The sequence below is a fragment of the Melanotaenia boesemani genome, chromosome 12 (assembly GCF_017639745.1).
Source record: "Melanotaenia boesemani isolate fMelBoe1 chromosome 12, fMelBoe1.pri, whole genome shotgun sequence".
Taxonomy (NCBI): Eukaryota; Metazoa; Chordata; class Actinopteri; order Atheriniformes; family Melanotaeniidae; genus Melanotaenia; species Melanotaenia boesemani.
The window spans coordinates 15,448,777-15,465,799 of NC_055693.1; the positions used below are offsets into that span (position 1 = coordinate 15,448,777).

The 17,023-nt window shown below is 42.3% G+C and overlaps 2 protein-coding genes across 5 annotated transcripts in view; one reads left to right on the forward strand and one right to left on the reverse strand.

Annotated features, from left to right (window-relative positions):
- Positions 1-371: 371 nt before the first annotated feature.
- On the forward strand, positions 372-7,838 carry acp6 (acid phosphatase 6, lysophosphatidic). Of its 3 annotated transcripts, none has more exons than XM_042001014.1 (11): positions 372-472; positions 1,730-1,955; positions 2,058-2,186; positions 3,584-3,714; positions 3,833-3,912; positions 3,990-4,077; positions 4,267-4,399; positions 5,864-5,964; positions 6,081-6,173; positions 6,265-6,430; positions 6,525-7,838. In XM_042001014.1, the coding sequence occupies exons 2-11, from the start codon at positions 1,737-1,739 to the stop codon at positions 6,657-6,659; spliced, it is 1,275 nt and encodes a 424-aa protein (XP_041856948.1). In that variant the 5' UTR covers positions 372-472; positions 1,730-1,736; the 3' UTR covers positions 6,660-7,838. The 3 variants fall into 3 exon arrangements, with proteins under 3 accessions (XP_041856948.1, XP_041856950.1, XP_041856951.1); XM_042001016.1 differs by having other exon boundaries at positions 446-519; XM_042001017.1 differs by lacking the exon at positions 372-472 and adding an exon at positions 568-748.
- Positions 7,839-8,190: 352 nt separating this feature from the next.
- The window catches only part of bcl9 (BCL9 transcription coactivator), a 28,474-nt gene continuing 19,641 nt past the window's right edge, over positions 8,191-17,023 (reverse strand). For both annotated transcript variants that reach the window (XM_042001012.1, XM_042001013.1), the window contains exons 4-10: positions 15,301-15,614; positions 14,875-14,982; positions 14,543-14,729; positions 13,809-13,905; positions 11,547-13,710; positions 10,731-11,003; positions 8,191-10,617 (exon numbers count right to left, since the gene is read on the reverse strand). In XM_042001012.1, coding sequence (XP_041856946.1) covers positions 9,578-10,617; positions 10,731-11,003; positions 11,547-13,710; positions 13,809-13,905; positions 14,543-14,729; positions 14,875-14,982; positions 15,301-15,614 — 4,183 coding nt within the window. In that variant the 3' untranslated portion in view covers positions 8,191-9,577. The remainder of the gene's footprint in view (positions 10,618-10,730; positions 11,004-11,546; positions 13,711-13,808; positions 13,906-14,542; positions 14,730-14,874; positions 14,983-15,300; positions 15,615-17,023) is intronic.

Here is a 17,023-nt window from a genome sequence, read left to right on the forward strand (position 1 = left end):
TTGCAAAACTTATTTTACAGAGTTTTGCCAACATTATTTTTGTAAGGGTCTTTTGATTTGACCTGTTCTGGTATTAGGGGCATATCAACATTTTTGTCTTTAAAAAATTCGAGGGGATTTAACGTAATCAAAAGATACAACAATTAAAAATTCTGTTATTCAATTATTTACTTAAAGAATTACAGGGAAAAAGTAGAAAAAGTCTTCAGTGGCGTCAATGCAGATACACCTCTTTCCTGTAGAGGGCAGTACTATACTTTGAAGCACCGCCTCCACTGTAAAACTTAAAAAGAAAAAGAAGAGCAGCCACAAACTAATGGAAATAAAGGGAAATGTAGTTTTCTCTATGTCTGTGTAACATTTACTGTTACTGTAAATGTTATTTTGTGGCCTACAGTTCCCGACAACATGTCCACCCGAGCCGGTGTCAGGAGTTGCCGAATGACAAGTGAAGCTGGGTTTTCCGTTGAAGGTATCTCCGTTTTTTTTTTCTTCTTTTTTTTAACGTATTGAAAAAAAGTGAGTAATAACGGCTGAGCAGACAACAAGCTACATACTTGTGTCGCAGTTAGCGGGTTTGACCGCAAAGAGAGATGTTAGACTTCATGTTGCGTTGGAGCGGGACAGTTTTGAAAGAGTTGACTTACCTGTGTGCTCAGGTTTCGTAACCTGCCGCAAATAGCTAAGAATTTGTCGAACTTGGATTCTGTGTAAATAATCATAATCGTTCTGTATTCTAAAGTTTATGGCAAAATGTGGTTATATAAATAAATTTAATGAAGAAATGTTACGCCACCTACAGATCTTGGTGCCTGCTGGATGTTTCATGCTATTGCCTTTCGGGTTTTACACTCTTACAAGGACAATAATAATTATAATAATAATTTTGTGGCACTGTTTAAATTTTCTTGTGCTTTTATAGTTAGCCTGCTTGCTTGCTTATTGCATCACCATTGCCATCACTGTACATAACAGGAAGTTAAAAAGCGAACGTAGTTACCAGAGCTAAAGCTCTTCAAATAATTTTTACTCTTCTACTTTAATTAATCACGTTAACTAAGGTGCCTCATGTTGTTGTGAAATCAATGTCTTGCTGTTTTCTTCAGATGGGCTGATTGGATAAGAGATTTTATTCAATTTTAAAATGGATTTTAATTTAAAAAATGGTTTTATGATAATCGTTTAAAGTGATCAGTCTAATTGAAACAACGATCAATGAATAGGTGAAAAACATAACGATGAAATAGTATTAGTTTTTAACAGTTTATATTGACTGTTACTATATTGATATTCACTACAAAGCAGACTTCTAATATCATCGTAAAACACTGGGATCTGTCTTTCTTTTCTGAACATGGTAGATGCAGCTTGTGAAACAGGCAAGAATCTCTGTGTTATGTGGACAAGATGCATGGATGCATCTGCACCTGCAGTAGTGCCACATGGTTCACTTGATCATGGTCGACATTGATGTGTTTGGTACAGTTTCCCTCAAACAGACCAATAACTTTTTTTAAATTGCTCAAAGGGTTTACAGCTTATATGGGACACCTTAGCTTGGGCCAAAATCGTTATTAGTTTCTGTTGCAAGTCAGTGAAATAGTTGGAAAGAATGAAAACATTGCCAGTGAAAGGAATTGAAGGCAATATTACTTAGATTTAAAAGATAAGTTAATTTTTTATTTTATTTTTAATTCTGACTGTGCATAATTTGTGCTTTTGTTTACAGGTCAGCAATGAGAAATCTTTTGGGCAAAGCAGGTCTGTTAGGATCGGTGTCGGCAGCTTTTGGTTCAATACTGTGGTCGCAACAGAAGACCGAATCAGATGTGGTCGCTTCAGATTCTTCTGCTGCTGACTCGAACCCCAGTTCACCCTATGAACTCAAACTGGTCCAAGTTTTGTTCCGACACGGTGCTCGTACACCACTAAAGACAATACCTGATGTGATAGAGGTAAAACTTTCAGTTTTATCCTTAAATAAATTCCCACATTATTGTTTATTATATCTTAACATTTATGCAATTCTTGGTCTGATTGTGATCGTTTCATCAAAGGCCCAGTGGGTTCCAACGCTGCTGGAGCCTCCACCCTACACCCAGATCAACTATGTGGTGACAGATCTTCAGGGTGGACCCAGGCCTCCGGCTCCTGTAGAGGATAGCTATCGGAAGAATATACTGACCGTGAGTAGGTGCGCTTGTGTTACTGAAAAGGATTGCATGGTTCCTGCACATGGCAGTTAAATAGCAGGACATGAAGTAAACTGCCAGTAATGTATTTTTTAACAAAGAGCATTTACTGATAGAGGGAATGCATGAGAGCAGCAGCAGCTGAAACATGACTGGAGAGAAAACAAAAAACAACAAAATATTGTTTCAGACTCACCAATGAGCTTGACTCCAATAAAGTCCAGGTTTAAAATCCTGGCAGGACAAACTGGAGTTCTATGTTATGTATAAATAAATATTGTCAAAATTGTTTTATATTAATTGCATTAAACTGATTTGATTAGACAGTCAGGTACTGATTACATACATATGTTGATGCAATTACTAGACTACCTAATTTAATATCACACTAAATAGACATTATGATCTTCTGGACCTTTGCTTCAAGAAATATTCTCTAAATGTATCTTAAATTTAAATTGAATTCCCCTGGCACAGAGGGTCATCCTCTGTACCACCTGATACATAAGAACAATTAATAATTTTCATTTTTCAAAGCAGATGCTCTCTGCCAAAGAAAATAAAAAGATCATTCTAGAGGGATTAATTATTTTCATGATATCGTCATAAATATATTACAGATTGTTTTTCCAGTTTGGGGAGTCGTCAGTGCTGAAAGCAGGAAATGAGCTGCAGGAACAAGTTCAACTTGTACCTAGTTGTTCGTTGCTTCCAGGTAAAGAGATTTAGTGAGAAGCTAATAGATAACTTTATGCAAACAAAACACATATTTGTCATGGTTTTTACGCAGTAAATAAGCTTAAATATAGTCATTTTAAACTGATCCATACAAGGCCAAGTATAGATGGCATGTATGTGAGATAACCATAAATAATAATATATCTTTGCTAGCTGTATCTGTGCTAACGTCTGACAAAATTGATTTGACTGCAATTTAACATAATAAAACGATCATCACAGTTGTTGTGTTGCTTAAGTTGATTCTGCAATAATGAAGGGGCATCTGTTTTACACTGATAGTACAATTAAGAAGTGTAAGGGTATTCTCTGTAAATGTAAAGCGTCCTGATGAAAGTATTTCTCCCTCTAGTGGCTAAATTAAGTCTCTACAGATATATCTGAGCTGGGGTCATTCATTTACCTCCTATCTGTAATTTGGCTGAACTTTGTGTGGACCTTCATGGTGATTGCCAGGCACTGTGTCTGTGGAAATGTTACTTCGCTGTGCTGTGTTAGCTGCTTGGCTAAAGAGGTTTAAATCCACTGGATTTGGCTTAGAAAACTAAATCCTACAGCATGGATATGAGCCACGTACAACATTCTACTAGGATTTCTGCATTCAATCCCAATTTTTTTCTTCTTCTTCTTCTTTGTCATGTTGTACTTGACAGGGTGGCACATACCCTGGTCAGCTGACCACAGTGGGCATGCAGCAGCTGTACGAGCTGGGCATGAGGTTAAGGAGGAGGTACATTGAGGAGAGTCCCTTCCTTAGCATCACCTATACTCCTGCTGAAGTCTAGTAAGTGTTGAACATCATGGTGGTTACAAATTTTGTAGATTGCTTTTATGTGAGTAAACATGTTACCGTTTTAAAACTGGCTGTCTTCCATGACTTGTTTTTATTTTTCTCATATTAGTGTGCGCTCCACAAACATTGTGAGGACCATTGAATCTGCAAAATGCCTGGTAGCAGGCCTTTTCCTGCAAAAGCAAAAAGGTAAGGCAGATATCTATGTTTGCATCGTGTTATTTATCGTATTCTCCATCTCAGCTCATCTCTCTCTCTTCTTTTAGAAATTGTGCCTATCTTTACTACGGAGGCAGAGTCTGAAATTCTGTATCCTAACTACCATGGATGCAAGCAGCTCAGAATCCTTGGCAGGTGTGTCAAATCTATTTTTCTACCAGCCACAGCATCACATCACTCCTAGACCATCCTGTGCACTTGCAACCATAAGCTGGAAACTAGATAATGTGCTGTGTGAATTTATAAGCAGAGCTAGAAATGTCTTTGACAGGTTGTCATGGTGTATCTGCGTTTTGTGGCTGACACTCTGTGTGTTTTTTGCAGCCACCGCTGGGCAGAGTCGTCCACTCTGCCAGACATTGCTGCAGACCTGCAGCGCATCCAGAGTGAACTGGGGATCACCACAAACCAGAACGTTGACTTCATCCTCATTAGGGATGACATGGTTGCCAGAGAGGTGACACTTTCTCCATGATCCATGTGACTTTTTTGCTATGTTTCAGCACAAGCTATTATAATGCATACAATCACCATGGCAACTTAGACCAGCCTACAGACTCGTATGGTACTGGTTATGATCAATGAAACTAGCAGAATTTAAAATGTTTTTAGAGATTTTACCAAGATTTATGGGATCCAGGATGATGATTTTATAGTTTATTTATGTTAGACTTCATACCAACATTTCTAGAATTATGTTTGCTAACATTATGGAATTTCAAAAGCTTGTGCTGCTTCTCAAAGACAAGTTTAAGTTGAACTTCCTAATTAGTCTATTCCTGCTGCTTCTGTGAATTGATTTCCATTTTCTAAAGATCTTATTGATGCTACTTTGCCATTTTCTCTTCCTGTCTAAACCAGACCTACAAACAGACACAGAGCAGTGATGGTCAATGTGCTGTCATCGTTGCTATGATACACCTGAAAGCAGCAGCAGTATTATTAGACTTCTCTCAAGGCTTTTGATTCACTATGCGTCAGATACTAAACCTTAAGTCAGTGGTTCACAACCATTTCCCTTGAAAATGCTGCTCCTACCTTCATGCTGGCAAGTCTACAGGCATGTTTATACTGAGAGTAGTCGCCAAACCTTTATTCACATTTTCCAGAACAGTCAGTCATATCATTCCTTTCATACACAAAACAAACAAAAACATCTAATGATCACCTTGAGCTTGCATAAAGCCAGAGATATCAGGAAAAGTGTTTGTAATAGCCTATTGCTATTTTTGTCAGTCAGTGTCGTTTGACAGCGATTTTAGTAGATGTTCTCACATACTAAATGTTGAATTAGCTCGGAAAGTGAGGAAATGCATCATCACAGATGAGGTGTTTCACATCCATGAGACTGGAAAAGTCCAATACATGTGATTTATCATGTTCATGTGGCAAAGATTGAAGCATATACCACTGCAGGGTAATTTTGTTAAGATGCAGACAGACTGCCACCTGTTTCATCTGCCAACTGTCTGCCAACCTGTAACTCCATGTTTGACATTTTTTCACCTTTGTACTGCATGACATTTGGTTCCTGATCCTGCATCTGTTTGTTCTCATTGTAGAGTGAATATGTCTGTTAATACCCCTTCAATCAGCAGGTCACACAGTTCTAATTTTAGTTTCATAAAAATGCACAAGCTTGTTCATGCTATGAACCTCTGTGTGTTGTTTGATGCGCTTCATATTCAGACTGGATTTTGATCATCCCATAAATGTGTTTATAATTTTTTTTACTAATTTATATCTTATATTGACAACAAATGACTTGGTTTCATATGGACAATATCTAAATTATACACAGCAGACCCAGTTTGAAAAAGAAACTAACTGTGTGGTGATGATCTTAAAAACTCTGAGCAGAACCATTGTTGTCAGTTTCCCTATGCACAACACCTGCTCTGACGTGTTTTTACATCAACAGACACACGGCCTTCCCTGCCCACCAACGCTGGACTCCTGGAGGAATAAAGTGGAACAGAGAGCTGTGGAGATGATGTGCCATGTCTATGAACCCAGCAAGAGGTTCGATTAAACAAACCCACCTGAGGAGGCAGCTTTTAGAAGACTAGATTTTGTGTTCTGTCAATTTTGCATTGCATCGACGGGTCATCTTTGATTCCTTTACTTGTCTGTGGCAGGGAAACCTTGCAGCTGTGCGTAGGACCCCTCCTGCACACACTGATAAACAACATGGAAGAGAAACTGCTGGGCAGCTTGTCAGAGCCAAACAGGTTAAAACCCCCACGACTACCACTTCTTACACAAACTTGAATTTTATCAAGCATTAAGAGGTTTACTGGTGAAATGCTCTTTCTCAAACAGGAAGATGTTTTTGTATTCTGCCCATGACACCACTCTGATTCCCTGTCTCATGGCTCTGGGGATTTATGATATGAAATGGCCACCATATGCCGCTGATATCACTCTGGAGTTGCATCAGAACCGACAGACCAGTGAAGCCTTTGTTAAAGTGTCATACATAGGTCAGGTAAGAGGTGACAAAAAATATCAATGTTAATGAGGAAAAAAAAAATATGACTTTGTCCATTATTTTCCTCTTTAATTTCTATTTCTTTCTGTAGGATCAACTCATCCCAGGTTGTAGTGGAGTCTACTGCCCCCTGCAGGAGTTCAAAAAGGTCCTCTCATCATACTCTCTGAGCTCTGAACTGTACAATTCAATTTGTAACAGCACAGAGGGCTCAGCTAAACTCTGAACGCTCAACCAGCAGCACTACCCATGACATTACACGCTAAAATCAAGTTAAATCCTTCTATTACGGCTCACAGTATTCAGTCACTATAAAGTCATAACATGTCACTGTCACATCACAGTTTACAAACTTAATTTTAAAGCTTACATCACTTAATTTTAACTTTCTTTAGCCCCAATTTAACGTCAGATTTAATTTGACGTTTAAGCAGCAGTGAGATGTGTACATGCAGAAAGGTTTTGCAATGCAGTGTTTTCTTGACACCAGGTGCTGGATGCACAGGTGTATATTTGCATTTTGTTTGACTAAATTATTTAGACTGATTTATTTTATGCCTTTTATTTTGCAACAAATCCCATAAACATGTTTACTTTACAAGGGGTGAGTGAAACAGCTGCCTCTAGATTTAACAAAGTTTTCAAATAAGAGTAAACTGCATCAGCTTGGAGCTACTTTTACCTGCTTAATTAAAGTTATTTCAATAAGTATCCACAGCAACAGGAAAATGTAGTGGACACGTGAATGTGTTCAAATAAACCTGCATACATTATAATGAAGGGAAATGTCACCCAGTGTAATGGTGTGACTCGTGTATGTTTTAATAATTCTTAGAGATTGAGCTTTACCGCAGAGGAATATAGACTTTGTATGTTTACATGGAAAATAAAATGATGGGTTTGCTTTTATTAGACTTTGTTGACAGTCTATCATCAGTATCTCACTAATTAAACCCTTGATACGGGTAAACATTACATTTATATAGCAACGTATTAAAAATGTGTCTTCAATGTCTGTCTTATAGCTGATGCAATCATTCTGCCAAACTGGTTGCGCTAACAACCAGATCTTACTCATTTCATTCCTCAGGGGAATACTTATATTTTCATGTGGTGCATCTAATGTTTATGAGCAAAGGTGTTCAGAAAGTGGTCTGTGTATTAATAAGTGAATGTCTTCATAACAATGTAGAGCCTGTAAAGCTGTAGGAGTAATTCTGCAACAGTATGTTCTGAGAACAACACTGCATTTCCTTCTTGTATGAATACACACATTTTACAGTTGTAAGAATGAGTGTTGCAATAACACACCTTGTACCTCATTAGCAGGAGTTCCCTCTGACATGCAGCTTAAAATATAAAGATGTGGTTTGAATTTGGTGAGACATAAATACAGATTTGAATCAATGTCTTTTTTTCTGTTGGTTCACATCACATGAGGCGGTGTTTTAACACAAGTTAGAAAAACACATCAAGCTCAGAAGCGTTGAAATTAATCAACGTGCTTGGATCTATTTTGGAAGTGTGGTGTCCTCTGAAAATAGTTCTCACCAAGTATGTCCAGATAAAGTGTCAGCTTATCAATGCTGCTGCTGCTTAGTATGACTTGCTCTCCTTGTTCTAGCTGAATGTTGGTGAGCTGGTTTGACATACAGAGACAAAGACTATGCATAGACCACAAGACCGACTGGATGTGAAAAATCGAAACCCACGTGAACAAAAGCAAGCGCACACACACTCCATAGACAACATGTATATACCAAAACAATATCTTTTATTTGTAGTCCATCACCACAGCCCTGGTAGGCTATTCTGCACCAAAGCCAATGGAGAAACACATGACAAGCTTATACAATAGAGAAAAGAGGAAGTCAACTGGATGGTAAGCAGTACGTGTTTACATTTCTGTGTCTCTCACTCTGGACACCACACCTGCCTTACTAAATGTTACCAGATCTACCTAGTTCTAGTTCTATAACACCTGGCAAACCTGCTCTTGAATTCAGCCATCCTGTCCCATTCTGCCGACCATCGAGGGGGATTATTGCTGTGGGAATGATTACCCAGAGTCAACAAGAGTCAAAACAAAACAAACACAACAGGAACAAGAAGAACACACATAGCACACCTGGGTATTAGCAATATTGTTCACGCTGGCGAAAAGTCGAGTCCTGAAAGTTTTGGAGCACAAAGTTGAACGTCATCCACAAGTTGAAACGGACTGGAGATGATTGTGGTGCTGCAAAGCTGCCAGGATCCTCACACAGAATGTGTTGCGTTAAATGGAAAAAGAAATAAAATAAAAACAGAAAGAAGACGCTTTCTGCAGATGGTCCATGTTTGTGCTTTTTTAATAATACTATTATCTTAATGAGGTCATAGTTTGGTTTGTTATACACTGGAGTTACAAAGGAAATTAAAATAGACTAAAATTTGAATAGCCCACCAATGGTAAACAGTACAGTATTTTTAGGGGGCATTCCTCCCCCAATGAAAGCAGGGTAAGAGGAGTTGAGAGGTCACTGATAGAATGCCTATACATACAGACACATACATACATACCACACAAACATACAATCTGTCAAGCACACACACTCTCACGTATATACTGTACAGAAACAGTCAAAACAATGGAGCGAGAGACAAGATGGATTTCCACTAATGTCTTCACAAAGCACAAATTATTCTTCCTTCTTTCTCATGTTCCATACCACTTTCATGACAAATTTGATTTTTAAATTTGAAAAAAGTAGACATATACTGTAGCATCTCCGTGCTGACTTTTAGTTCAGTTGATTCCTCTTTGATGTCAAAGTCATCTTTATAGTCAGATAATCAAAAAACACATGAAAGTTCTGCGAAATTGATACACAACAATCCCATACATTCTGCAGTTCATGAGTCAAAATTAAATGTTCATGTGGCAGAAGTACTCCAGTCTGGGCTTGTCTGAGTCTCCATTGGAACAGCTTCCACAAGACATTGCTAGGTAAGCCCCAGTCTGTTCATTTTCTGGGCACACCCTCATATTATACCTCATTTACTAGAGTCCATCAGTTTTCTGAATACTTGCTGCACTCCATGATCTTTATTCCATCCTTGTGAATTGTCAGAGAACATTCTAGTTACAAGGTTTCTGTTGGATTAGAACATTCCAGGGCCCGGACTGAACCCCATGTCCATGTCACGTGGCCTCATTTGGCCCCCCATCATCATTGTCTGCTGTGGGGGGCCGCCCATGCCCTGCAGTGACATCATCATGTTAGGTGAGCCGCCAGGGCCTGGATGAGCCATTTGTCTCCCCTGCATCATCCCTCCTGGGCCCCCAGGAGACATCATCCGATGCTGGGGACCCATCATACCCTGGCCCATGAATCCTGGTGGCCGCATCACATTGTGGCCTGGGTTACCCATCGGTATATCTTGGGGGCCCATTCCCCCACCAGGCCCCCCCGACATTCCCCCCATCCCTTGCATGGGCATTCCCATCCTTGGAGGACCATCACCCATCATCCCTTGCATGGGAAAGCCAGAGGGGTGTGGTGGTTTTCCCCCCGGGTTGTCTCCTCCACCTCGGGGAAAATATGACAGAGTCTGGCTGGGCTTCTCTGATGGGATTATCCTGGACAGGTCAAACTCAGGAATGCCAGAAGCTCCCGGTCGCATTACCTCATGAAGGTCCGCATCACTGAATCCACCTTGCATGTTGTTGAACTCTGGCCCGCCAGGAGTATTGGGCTTGCACATGCCACCATCACCCCCTCCCCCATGAGGCATGTTACCCATCCGTCCTCCCATGGGTCCTCCCTCTCCCTGAAAGCCCATAGGATGGCCAGGAAAACCTTGGGGACCAGGACCGTTGTGTGGGGAGAAAGGGCCTTGCTGGGAAGGGGACTGGGTGAGGGGGTATCCCTGGCCTCGATGAGAGTAACCCATACGTCCCTGGGGCATCATTTGAGGGTTTGCCATACCAGGGTCTTGGGGATTTGGTGGCATCATCATACCATGAGTCATCAAGCCTGGACCCATATTAGGAGCATTGGGAGAGGGCATCTGTTGAGGCATGCCATGGGAAAGAGGCTGTGATCCCACTGGATTCATACCCAGAGGGCTGAGAGCAGGCATGGGTCCAGTGTTTCCAGGTCCCATCATGCGTGGATTTCCTTGGTGATTCATAGTCATACCTGGAAGCAAAAAAATAAAAAATAAGTGAAGAAGATGAAAAGGCCATGGCTAGGGTCAATAGATTTTAAGCTACAAATTAAACAGAAAGCAAAACGCATTTTAGAAATTTTACCGTTATTGTTCACTGAAGGAAGGTTGGGTGAGCGAGCTGGGGGTGAGTCATCGTCCGAGCTTGCAACAGTTTTTATGGCATCGTGGTAAAGCGGGGTGGAGCTGGGCATTGCAAACTTGGACATGCGTGACATCATGATGGAGAGAGGGTTCTGGGATAGTGTTGGTTCTGGGGGTATGGTGTATGGACTGCCAGAGGGAACATTTCCAGGGAGGGACATTGAGCCTGATGGAGCCCCTGATGATGGAGGTGCTGAGGGAGGACCATTCCCACCTACAGAAGGGCACAATGAGGAAAAAGTTAATAAAACAAATACTTGTCCTGTAGAAGAATGTTTAACCTTCTATGGATTTTACTTAAAAATGCATTGATTTTAACAACATTCATTCAGATAAACAACACCAGTCAAACATTTTGACATACCTACCCAATTATTTTGAAAAAGTGTGCATGTCCAAACTTTGGACTTGAACCGTATGTGGAGCTTAACTTTAGTGAGGTTATTTGGCCACAAGAGGGAGCCACTGGACCATAACCGACCCAACCCCACCCCACATACAGATGTGTGGAGAGAGTGATGCACCCTATTACAGCTTTTGAATTTAACATATTTCCATTTTTAAGTCAGTCCAAGTGAAATGGTTAATAAGTGATAATCACAGACATAACTACAAACACACACACACAAAAAAAACATTAAAAAATAAATCTAAATATCAGCTCAAACCAAACTGAAAAAAGGGAGGCAAAAAAGTATTAAAAGCAAAGGCAGAATCAGAAGTGCTTTTGATCACAAAAGAGAAAAGGGATACACACCCGGCTCCATGCTCCCCATCATGTTTGGTGAAGTGATGCTGAGTGGAGGTTTGCCACCCTGAGGAGGCACTCCAGGACTCTGCATGGGTGGTTTTGGTGAGGAAACCCATCCTGGAGAGGGATTTGGAAGAGAGGGGGACCTCAAATGTACAGGAGAGGCACCTGCTGATCCCATCATGGAGTGAGGAGACTTCATTGGTGCAGAAGCTGGAGGAGCATTGGAGCCTGTAGGACCAGTGAGCATGCCAGCCAGCTGGGACGGTGTTTGAGGAGATTTAAGGTTTCCAGAGGGAGAGCCCATCATGGGGGACTGCACTTGCCTCAAAGGAGGGGATTTTAATGGGTTAACACTGGGAGAGTTCCCCCCTCCTGCTTGGACATTCAGTTCTGCTGGCTTACGGCCTCTCTGACCTTGTGCAGGACCACCAGCCGAAGGGAGGTGATTAATACGGCCATTACCTCCTGTTGGTGTAGATCTGTGTTCTGGACCAAATGCTTGGTCTGCATGTGGACCCCTCATTCCTCCAGGACCGCCTGGGAAGGCCCGCCCAGGCCCCATTGGAAAGTCTCCTGATGGTGTCTGATCAGGGAAGGGGGGGACCTGCATAGGCCTGCCTTGTGGACCCATGTTCTCCATTGGAGGTCCTCCACCACCTCTCATTCTCATTATTTCATCAGGACTCAAATTCATGGGAGGATCTCGTAATTTGGAAGGGTGCATATGAGGTCCTGGCCCAGGGCCTGGCCCCATGCCAAACTCGGGCCCCATGTCCCTGCCCCCCATTCCTTGGAGTCTTGAGGATGGACTCATAGGGCCATCACCAGGCATTCTGGGAAACATACCCATGCCATTACCAGGTTCCATTCCTCCTCTTTGGTGCCCCATCATCCTTTGGACATCCATCATCATACCAGGAGGGAGACCCTTCTCTCCCCCCATTCCTTGGTGGAACATTGCTTCTTGAACTGACTGAGGGTTTGGAAAACGCTCACCACGAGCCCCCGGACCAGTAAACATTCCTCCAGGTCCTCCAGGGAAACCTCGTGCTTCTCCCATCCGGGGAGGCATTTCATCAGGCCAGCCCATTCCAGGCCTTGGTGGACCCTCCATCTCAGGATTCATCATACCTGAGAAGCCAGGCACCCTCTGCATATGTGGAGGTATGCCCCTCGGGCCAGGGCCCATGCCCATCCGCTCTGGATAATGCTCTGGTGGACCACCTGGTCCTCCCCACATCTCTCCTGGGCCCATTTGATAGGGAGGTGGGGGCCCTCGCATCATGCCACGTGGACCATGGGGGTGCATCATCATGTCTGGAGGAAGCGGCCGGTGCTGCATTTCTTGTTTCTTCCTCTTCTCCTCATAAAACTCCTGCTGTAACTTTAACCATGCCACCTGTTCTGGGGTCATCTGATCTCCTTCTCCACAGCTGCCTGGACCCCCCATGTGTGGCCCCATTTCATCCTGGGGAAATGGGGGCATGTCCCTGGGACCATGGGGAGGCCCAAAAGGTGGGCCTTGTGGACGAGGTCCTCCAGGTCCACCTGGCGGACCAAGGTTCTGTGACTGTGCTATCATAGCTTGTAAGGGGCCCTGCTCTGGTCTCCGGGGGGCACCATCTGGGCCGCCATCATGGGGTCCACCATGAGACTGTGGAGGCCCAGGGGGTGGGGCATCACGATCATCTGGGAAGAGCATGCGCTGAATATCTCGTAAGGTCTGCAGGGAGCGCTGGCGATGTTCAAGCTGTTCTTGGGAAAGACCCTCTGTGTTAGCCTCCATGTTTAACAGCTCCTGCGCCAGCTGCTGCTGTTGCTGCTGCTGTTGAGGTGTCAGACCCGTACCACCAGAGCCTCCACCCTGCCCTCCTTCAACTGATGTTGGAGGGTTGAGGCCTGCCTCAGGCTGGGTGATGGAAGCCTGGTCAACTGGGGCTGTAGTGTTACTGGGGCTACTGCCCGGAATATTTTTGGATTCCATGCCTGTTGAGGATGATCCTTCCTGCGGAAGAACACCCGACTGATTTGAAGGCTGAGGTGGTGTTGGCTCTGCCATTCCAGGTAAGGACGGCTTGGATCCAGGCTGGTGGCTTTGATCTTGGGCATGGGACGGAGGCTGCTGTGGAGGCTTGGAGTCATTTCGCAGGACGCCTGATGCATTGTTCTTTGACAGAAGAAAGAGGATAAAATTATGTTTATTATCAATACCCTAATGTCCCAAAAAAACAAAAAAAAAAAAAAAAAGTTTGAGTGTATCTGTACCAAGAGGAGATGAGCTTTATCCTTGCTGTTGGAGATGTTTTTCATGTGGAAAGCAATGATGTTTTCTGTATGGCCAGTTAGAACTGCATCAGCTGCCCTGAGGATAAGAAGATAGTCGGATATCAGTCATCAGACACAATAGTGTGTATGCATGTTTGGGAGACAGTAGGCTGGATGAATACTAGATGGGACCATGAAGGTAATGCCAAGGTCAACAGACTAAGCAAACTATTGCACACACACATCCTCAGCTAAGCAACCACATCTTTGATCTTCCCAATTCCCAACAGAGAGCGCTAATCTGAGCGCACACTGCTGAGAAACGCACATGCTTGTGAAGATGTACACGGCAGATTTCAGCTTTAACTGAGAGTTTGGGAAGTAAACAAGTATCTGGGTGCCAAACACAAACAACTGCTAGAAACATCAAAGGCACCAAAAACTATCCATGACAGGGGCAGTTAGATACACTTAAGGCCATTTGCATTGTTAGTATAATTACATTTCATTCTCAACCACAATTCCACAAAGACTTCTAAGATAGCGTGGAAAACAAGGGGTGGGGGGGTGGTCTAAAAGAGGAAAGTGTTGATAAGATGATTTAATTACTCTGCATGAACAATCATTTAAACCCATTGAGAAAAACCTTTATAGTAAATACTATTAATTAATCATAGCTCAGAATCAATGTCTGATTCTGGTCTACAATAGTAGGATGCTGGCTGCTTCCTTACTTGTTTGCCATCTCCGTTGTGAAGACATAAACGAGTTTTGAGCCTGGTTTCTGGCCACTAGCAGGTTCTGTTGTGGAGCCTTGGCCTCCCAGTGTATTATGGGAGGGTGTGGAGGAGCGACTGAGTCCAGCATTGGAGGTAGAATGTGTGACTGAGTCTTGGGGCTTCACATCAGTGGAGTTACAGTCTAACAAGAGACAATAGGAAAGACTTTGGCTTTAGGAGCAGTAAAGGCTTATGGGAAATGTAATTCTACTTTGAAGCTGTAGAGTTTAGTTGGTCAGCAAAAGGGAAAGCCACACATGCTTGGATGCACATGTTAGCACACTTACTGAAGAATCCTTTGTCATCTTCATCACTTTCTCCCCCAGAGCACCAGTCAGCTCCACTGTATGGCTGCCTCCTCTCTGCCACACACATCCTCTTCACCCTGCTACTATCTGTACAGACACACGCACATACATACATACATCAGTGGGACTGGGTTTATCAGTAGGAGAGATGAGAAGGGACTGTAAGTACATTTTTCCAAGACGTCTATCTTACTCCTTCAGTGGATTGTATTCCACAGCTTAGTTTCCCCCCAAAATTAGGATGTTGTGGAGAATGCAAATAAACAGACAGCATTGTTTTGCAAACGATTTAAATACAATATTTAACTGAAGAAAGAATAAATACATATCAAATATTGATGTGCAAGCTTCCCTGGGTTTGAGCTCATTTAAAGTGGAAAATGTTCTGTCAGCAGTAGTTCTCACCTTTTTCCTCACTGGTTGGTGTGCCACTCTCTGGCTGCTCGAATGATTCCACAGAGGTACTTCTCTCCCTTTTGACTTTCACCTTAGAGCTTTGGCCAGACGTCAGGCCCTGGCCGTTCTTAAGCCCCATGCCTCCTGCAACATTTTGAGACCCTTTGGCACCCAGGGTTTTGGGGTCACAGGGGGAGGACTGTGATTGGCTGCCTGTGCTCCCTGGTTTACCCTGATTGGGCATTTTAGAGTCCATCTGGGCGGCAGTGGAGGGGGACATGACAGGAGGTGATCGTACCATGGCCTCCGTCTTAGGTTTAGGGCTGAAAAACAAAGAACATATTTGAGCCATATGAAGCAAGACATAATATTGTCAACTTATTTCCACTCATCATGCTTATCTAGTTGTTATTTCTCTGGAATTGGGTACAACCAGCCAATGTGAAGTGGCACATAACTAGACATCTGGTTATCCATGAGGCTGGATATTACCTCGTACCCAGTTATTAAGCTATACCTTGAGTTATAACTTAATATAACTCTTGTTCCCCAGTGCGGTGGTAGAAAAAGGTTCAGAAGGAAAATACTTTTTTTTCCCTTCCCAACTACAACAGCTAAACACACTTATGAATCCAACAGGTGGCATAAATGTTTATGAACCCAAGATTTGTCTACTGGTGTTGGGAACTCAGTGCACATGGTTAGAGCTGGAAGAGACACAGGGCATCTACGTGCAATTGCTGTTCACTAGTTATGGGATCAGTTCAGTTCAGACAAGCAGGATACATCCAACTGGCAAAGAACTCCCTCACCGCACCCTAATCTCCATCGCTTTTTTCCACACACAAACACTTGTACAAGTAGCATGAAACACGCCATGTCCAAAAAGTTTAGGCACAGCAGAGCATACTGTATGTACATACACAAAGGCACAGAGCTAGTAGAAGAAAAAAAAAAGAAAAAAAGAAAGAAAAAAGAAGCGGCAAAACCAGAATTTTGGCAGTCCATACTACCGTTTCCAGACTCCAGAAGCATGAGTCAGCAGGGACAACTTCCAAGCTCCGTGTACTCTCTGACCCAAGAAGAGCTTGCATTCACAAATTAAGACTTTCAGGTAAATTAAGTTAAAACCCTGAATTCATATCTCACTTCACTGGTTTTATACCTAATTTTTAAATCGTACTGGTGAAGGAAAGTGTTTAGATTTGACAAGTTTGACAGTGGGGATGCAAACGATATTCCATTTTTTGATGATATACCAAAAACTTCCCTGTAATTTTAACTTGATTGCAGACAATCATACAAATATAAGATTTACTGCCATTTTAATCACTGTGATTAGCCAAATTTATGAACTGGAAAAAAATTACTTTGATTTACATTAAATCTCTGCATAGACTGTGCTCAACCAAAGTAAAAGTAGTTCATCCCACATTAACTCATAACGAGCTAAAGCAACATATAGATGTACCTCCACACATGTCCAGAGGGTGTTTCAGGTACTGACTTTTCCCAGTGAACAATCCACAAGGGTTAGTAGTGATCATTTTATTTACTTATACTCATATACAATTATCTGTTACAATAAACCTTAAACTATTTTTTAACAAACACTTAAAAAACTTAAAACCATTTTTAAAATGGCTAAGCTGACGTGTCTACAAACAAGAACCTTTCATCAATTACACAGCTAGCTGCCTACATAGTAACAAGACCAGAAAACCACTGAATG